At 36.2% G+C, this 7,155-nt stretch overlaps 1 protein-coding gene and 1 pseudogene across 1 annotated transcript; both read left to right on the top strand.

Moving 5' to 3' along the window:
• Nucleotides 1–2,564: 2,564 nt before the first annotated feature.
• Nucleotides 2,565–5,367, top strand: LOC148581692 (uncharacterized). Its single transcript, XM_016326544.3, has one exon. It carries the CDS (start codon nucleotides 4,338–4,340, stop codon nucleotides 5,211–5,213), a length of 876 nt encoding a protein of 291 aa, XP_016182030.2. The 5' UTR covers nucleotides 2,565–4,337; the 3' UTR covers nucleotides 5,214–5,367.
• On the top strand, nucleotides 5,285–6,767 carry LOC148581691 (uncharacterized; annotated as a pseudogene).
• Nucleotides 6,768–7,155: the final 388 nt, after the last annotated feature.

Genomic DNA, 7,155 nt, shown 5'->3' with positions numbered 1-7,155 from the left:
CCTTGCATACAGCCAGCCATGGAAAGGAGTAAGACAAATTGGATGAAGATAGCAAGAAAGCAGAGGTTCAGAGGAACGAAAAGCATCCCCATTCACTTATCTGAAATTCCTACCAATGATTTACATAAGTATCTCTATCCCTATTTTATCAATTAATATTCGAAAACTCCATGATTATTTTATATCCGCCTGACTGAGATTTGCAAGGTGACCATAGCTTGCTTCATACCAACAATCTCCGTGGGATTCGACCCTTACTCACGTAAGGTATTACTTGGACGACCCAGTGCACTTGCTGGTTAGTTGTATCGAAGTTGTGACAATTATGAATTAAGATCAGAGCACCAAGCTTTGGAGCCATTACCAGGATTTGTTCGAGCCTGGAGATCACAATTTCGTGCACCAAACATCCTGAAAAGTGATAGTGTACTCACCTCCAAGGCAGGTGAAAAGTGTGGGTCTCTAGATGCCAACGCTCCACGAATACAGTAATCAGAGTGTTGTCGAATACAAAGTCCCTGAGCTGCACCATGTCACCAAACCCAACCTCCCTCAAGTAAGGGAGAATGGCGTCCGATGGTGCGATAATGTGGCTAATTCACCTAGGGACTAGGGAGTAGTAAGTGAGGCTTCTGTTAAAATATAAAAGTGGTAAATACCAAATCGATACCCGAAAGGTTCTGCCGTTGACAATATGGTACCTGACTTTTGTTATTGACAAAATAGCCCCTGAAAAAATTTAAAATTTGACAAAATCATATATCAATGTATCAATGTATCATCTAGCAAAAACAAAAAAAAAATCATGAGTAATGTATGAATTTATAAGAATAACTAAAATTATTCGATAACTAAAGTAACAAATTAATTCTTAAAAATTTATATTTTTGACAAGTTAATTTTAAAAAAAGTTAATAAAACCTTCCACAATAATAAATATAAATAAATTAGTTTAGATTAAAATGTTTTACTCTAATAATAAAAGTTAATTTAAAAATAATATGTTTATATTTTTTATTATAAAACCTTTATTAATATTTTATTTTTTTTAAATTAATTTATCTAAAATAAAAATTCTTAGGAGTAATTCACCTTACTCTTATTCTAAATAAGTAAGGATTTAACAAAAAAAAAAAAAAAAAAAAAAGAAGAAAACATATTATTAATCTTGAGTGCGAGGGTATGGAAATGTAAAGGGAGAAGGGAGAAGGGAGTAGACAAAAACTTTGGTACCGTAGCAGAGCACATAGTGTGAGAACTCCTAAATGGTTGTTCTCATACTTGTACCAAAAATTGCACTCTACATGTTTGAATCTTTGCTCATCGATGATGTTATTGATTGCTTCAAATATAACAACTTCAAGGTTCCTTTGTTATTCTCTACAGCAGCTGCAGCAGCAACAACTTGTTCTCTCTTTGTCTTGTTTTCGCTCCGTCTTCACCTTCCACCTTCCACTCTCATCCTCTTACTCTTTGGTTGGTACCTCCTCCCCCTTCCTAATTGTTTTCATTTTCGTATTCAAGTTCATAATTTTATTTTGAATAAGTAGTCACTGCTTTTTGAATTATTGAAAAGTCTTATCTTTTACATATTCAGCACTGCAAGAGTACACATAAATTGTGATGATTGGGGTATTAAAAGTCAAATGAAATAAAAGATTTGATCCAATGAGATTAACCTAATGTCAAGTATAGCATTTGTAATTTTGGAATAGTGATGCTAATATTTGTTCAGCTAATTTAAAGTGTTCTTTGGGTTGCAATTGGTTTTGAAGAGAGAACAAGACAAGGCATTAAAAAGATAAAAATTAGTATTTTTGTATTTTGTTTGGTATAAACTAAATATAAAAAGAACAAAGTATAAAAGTCTAATTTACTCTCAGTTTTTTCACACAAAAACTTCAGAAAAAAAAATATAATAATAAAAAATGTAACTACAAAAAAATTAATAAAAAAATAAAAAAAATAAAAAAATAAGTTGTGTTTCTTATTAGTATTTTTATGTCTTTTTTGTCAAGAAAAATACAAAATACACTAAATCAGTATTTCAGAACACAATATCTGTCTTCATGTCTTCTACCAAAGATAATTTTGTGTCTTTGTGTCCTGTCTTAGTGGACACAGCAGGATACAAATAGTTTTCACATGTTATTATGGTCTTGGACTACCATTAGTTTAACATTCTTTTCATGAAAATCATACAATTAATTAGTCTAATTAGTGATGACTCTCTTTCCAATATAATTATATATCATTTCTGATCTCAATTCTCAATCAATCTATTGGAAAAAGAAATTGAATATAAAAAGAATTAATCAAATAGAGAAAATTAGAGAGAATTAAAAGGAAAAGAGATAATTCTTTTCATAGAATTCCAGAAAAAAAAAGATGCAAATTACTTAATTTTCCGTATTACATTTTTACTATCTCTATTTATAGTAAATGAAATTATTCTAATTAAGTCTTGGTCTATATTTTACTCGCAATATTACCTACCCCTTAACGACACCTTGTTGGAAAAATTATAAATCCTAATTACAATTAATAAAACGAATACATAAGCCTAAAAATAATATTTTCTATTTTATTTCTATTCTGCTGCTAAAAAAATAACAGTACTCCACCAGGATCCCATTAAAAAGTTTTTGGTCCAATCCAAAACCAATAAATGATATTTAATACATAAATCTGAATTTGGTCCCAAAAAGCTATAATCTTTAAAATTGAACTTGAATTTAATGGATCAGCCATTCTATTCTTCTTTTGGGCTTCAGAAAATAAGGTTTGGCCCAATGCAACCCCAAACACAGTTGACCTAGTTACCTTCTCCTCTCCTAAAACATCTCCAGCGGCTCCATGCTTTCTGCCATGGACTTCACAGTTGCCGGGAGAACCACCGGCGCCGCCACTGCGTCCAACCAACCGCCACCCTTCGTGTTGTGTCGTTTGTCTCCTATCATCCAACAAGGAGTTGCGTTCAATTTCTCCTCAGGCCAAAGAGAGACCCTCCTAACAGCCAAGAACCAACTGCCGCTCGCGGCCGTTCCACCCGTGACCGCCGCTTGCGAGTTCAGATGCGGTGGTTTGGTGGTGGCTTCCGTATCATCACCGCCCTTTCCCGAAGATCTGGGTTCGCCACCGTTGCTCCATCAATAAGGGTCGCAAACGTTCTCTACCTCCCTTTCACGGCAGCGTCGTCGTCCACGCTGCTTGCTACCACCTCGTCGTTCGTCGCGTTCTTTCTCGTAGCTGCTCCGCCTACTACCGCCCCTTCCGTGAACCAGCAACGCAGCATTGGCGTCGGTACCAGATCCAATAGATCCTCGTCCTCCACCTTCCTCTTCGCGACGGCGCCGTCCTCGGAGCCGCTTCTGGCTGTGAGTTCCCTATCGCCGCTGCCCCGAGTGGTGCCATCAGCATCCTCACTGTCAAACGCCATCGCAGTAGATAATTTTATATGTGCTTCTGAATCTTCTACTCGTTGAATTGCTTGTGTTGTAATATCATAAATTGGGATTGATGATGCTGGAACTGGACCTTGAAATTTTGATTGGATTTCTAGATTGGTGATTTAAAATTCGGCTTGCTCTATAGATTCTGTTCTTGTTGTTGCTCTGGCTGAACATGAAAATCAAAAGTGGTTGTTGTTGAGCAGTTTGTTGTTGAAGTCCCTGAAGAACCTGAACCTTGATTTGCAAATTATTTTTCATAAAATTTTGCCAAAGATAAAGCACAGAAAAGAGATTTTAGATTTTCAATGAGAACTTCTCTATGAATCTGGATCTGTAGCCCATTGATAAAGCAATGCAGCAAAATTTCATAATCACGCATATAAACACGATTTGGGTAAGCTGTGAATTTGTCGTAATACTCACTCAGTGGTAGTTTGGATGATGTTTGAATCCGTCAAACCATTCCAAAAATTAGATAGAGTGATCAATGAAAGCACCATTGTTAGAGAAAGAAATTGAATATAAAAAGAATTAACAAACAGAGAGAATTAAGAGGGAAAGAGATAATTCCCTTCATAGAATTCTAGAAAAGGAAAAGATGCAAATTACTTAATTCCCCCTATTACATTTTTACTATCTCTATTTATAGTAAATGAAATTATCCTAATTGGATCTTGGTCTATATTTTACTCGCAACACAATCTCTTTTGAATCTGTCTGATTTTAATCAGCAAAAGTTAATTCATTGGGAATTTTTAGTTTTTTTCAACAGCGGCATCTCCTGACAAAGAGATAGTAGCGGAGAAAGTCTTGAAGGAATTTCATCCCACAATTGAAAATGCGGCAGCATCAAGTGTCAAAGATTATGCTGCATATATTGATAAGATGTGCAAGATTGGAAATCTTTTCACTGTGAGACAAATGCTACAAGCTTTACAAGAAAGGAACATTTCTGTTCCCCCTAATGTGTATATTGTCTTGTTAGCAGAGGCAAGTCAGAAGAATGACATAGACCTTTCGTGTCAAGCCTTCAAGAAATTATTGCTGTCCTGTAAATCCCCAACTGCAGCTTCATGTCTTAGTTTTGGCCAGGCTTTCACAAAAGCCGATGGTTGTATTGAGCTACTCAGATTCATTGAAGAAGTATCAGAGATAACTTGTTCAAGTACATCATTTGTAAACAAGATCATTTTCGCCCTTGCCAAAAGTGGACAGAAGGATAAGGCCTTGGTGATATTTGATTATCTTAAGAGTCGTAACTGTAGTCTTGACTTGGTCACATATAATATTGTTCTAGATATATTGGGCCGTACAGGTCGTGTGGATGAAATGTTTGATGTGTTTGCAACCATGAAGGAAGCTGGTTTTGTCCCGGATACTGTTTCTTATAATTCTGTATTGAATGGCTTGCGGAAGGCTGGAAGAACAGACATGTGCATTGTGTATTTTAAGGAAATGAGTGAGAATGGCATCGAACCGGATTTGCTTACATATACTGCATTAATTGAGAATTTCGGCAGATCAGGAAATGCTGAGGAATCTTTGAAATGCTTCAGCGAGATGAAACTGAAGGGGATCCTCCCTTCAATATACATCTATCGATCGCTAATCAATAATTTAAACAAATCAGGAAAGGTTGAGTTGGCTAAAGAGCTTCTAGAGGAGATGAATTTGTCTTCTACTCGTCTAGCTGGTCCTGAAGATTTCAAGCATAAAAGAAGACGAAGAAACAGGCTGACCGAGGGTCCCGAAGTTCGTTAGTTATGTTGGTATGCTGTTCTCGGTCACTTCTTAGTTGTAATAGAATTGCCGTAGGAAGCTGACCCCCATGCATGTCTATGAGGTTGAATTATTGGATATGTGCAAAGGAAAGTGTAATATTGAATATTGATCAATTCATTTTGTTCTTTACTTATTGGAATGGTCAGCTAATTTGTTGAGGCACATAATGAATTCGCTTCTTCCAACACGTCTCGGATGAAACCAGTGCTTAATTGTTTAAGCATCCAGCATAAAAGCTAGAGTTGGCTTATATTTGAAGGAAGAAAAATATGAATAATGGCTAGCCTTATAATTATTTAACAGCTAGTATAGAAAAATAACCTTAGCTCTTTCTTTCTGGGATCACACTTTCTCTATACTATTTAACAAGTTTGGTTCAGTTGCAATTTCTAAAACCACTCAACCCTCTCAATCATTTTCTATAGGAAATTACTCTTGTCTAAACACTGTAATCCTGATCATCAGTCTAAGGATTCGTTATATATTACAAAAATACATTGTATAGCTGTTCTCAACAATGCTGGAGGTGGACCACCTAACATTCTTGGATAAACCTTCTTTTGCTCTTTTCACCAATAACATTACATGATTATGGAATGGAATTTGAAATAGCATAAAAGCGTGTGTTTTCTAAGACAGCTATTTGTTTTTGTTATAAAATTTGTGTGTGCCTGATCCATTTCTGTTTTCCAATTTTAGGAGGAAATATAGGGTTCGATAAAAAGGTATGGGAGGTTGTTGAATATAAAAAGGGTGAAACTCCATCAATTACTTTTAAATATCACAGTCATGATGGAGAGGAAGGCATTATTTATTCTTTCTTCCTCTCACTTTTGAGTGTATCAGTTATTCTGTCCTTTTGTTTCCCTTTATCTATTTATATTTTCATATTTTTTTTACTGCTATATAAGGTTATCCTGGGGATATTACCGTTATTGCAACTTACACGCTCATTTCCGGAACAACTATGAGGCTTGACATGGAAGGAGTACCAAAGGACAAGCCCACCATAATTAACTTAGCTCAGCATACCTATTGGAACTTGGCTGGCCACAACTCAGGAGACGTCCTTAACCATTCCATTCAGATATGGGGGAATCATGTAACCCCAGTCGATCAGAACACTGTGCCAACCGGCGAAATAATGCCAGTGAAGGGCATCCGTTTGATTTTACCACTGAGAGCAGAATAGACAACACCATTGGTCAGGTTGGAATGTGATACGACCACAACTATGTGCTTGATTGTGGTGACGAGAAAGCAGGTTTGAAACATGCTGCTAAAGTGAGAGATCCCTCAAGTTCAAGAGTGCTAAACTTGTGGACAAATGCCCCTGGCATGCAGTTTTACACGGCAAACTATGTCAATGGCGTTAACGGAAAAGGAGGCGCCGTATATGGAAAGCATGCAGGGCTGTGTTTGGAGACTCAGGGATTCCCTAATGCCATAAACCAGCCAGATTTCCCAACTGTTGTGGTTAGACCTGGTGAGAAGTACCAACATTCAATGATGTTTGAGTTTTCAATTGAGTAAAGTGATGATGTGGCATGGAACACCATTGTACCAACATTTCTGTTTCCATGCTTTGGTTTGGAACTTGAACAATGGTGTTTCTCACAATTGAGTAAAGTAAAATGTGTGTTTGTGTTTTACATAAATGTGTTGCCTTCTTTATGTTACAGTTTCAAGACTCTACCGTTCTAAGAATATCAACATAGAAAGAGTAAGTTGAGGCATAAATCTCAAAACACCTAAAATAAGTATGCAAGTTCAAATCTCAATCTCAACATACGAGATTTTGGAGGAAATGTAGTTCAGTATAAAGGAAAAACTATTCAAAGACCATTTACTCAAAAACAAAACATGACTCATTAACCGAATGAGAAGACAACCAGCATTGCCATCGACAATCACCTTGTAC

The sequence above is a fragment of the Arachis ipaensis genome, chromosome B10 (genome assembly GCF_059453495.1).
Source record: "Arachis ipaensis isolate K30076 ecotype BB chromosome B10, ASM5945349v1, whole genome shotgun sequence".
In the NCBI taxonomy this organism is placed as follows: domain Eukaryota; kingdom Viridiplantae; phylum Streptophyta; class Magnoliopsida; order Fabales; family Fabaceae; genus Arachis; species Arachis ipaensis.
Note: the sequence above shows the minus strand (reverse complement) of the source record. Positions and strands in the feature narration are given on the sequence as shown.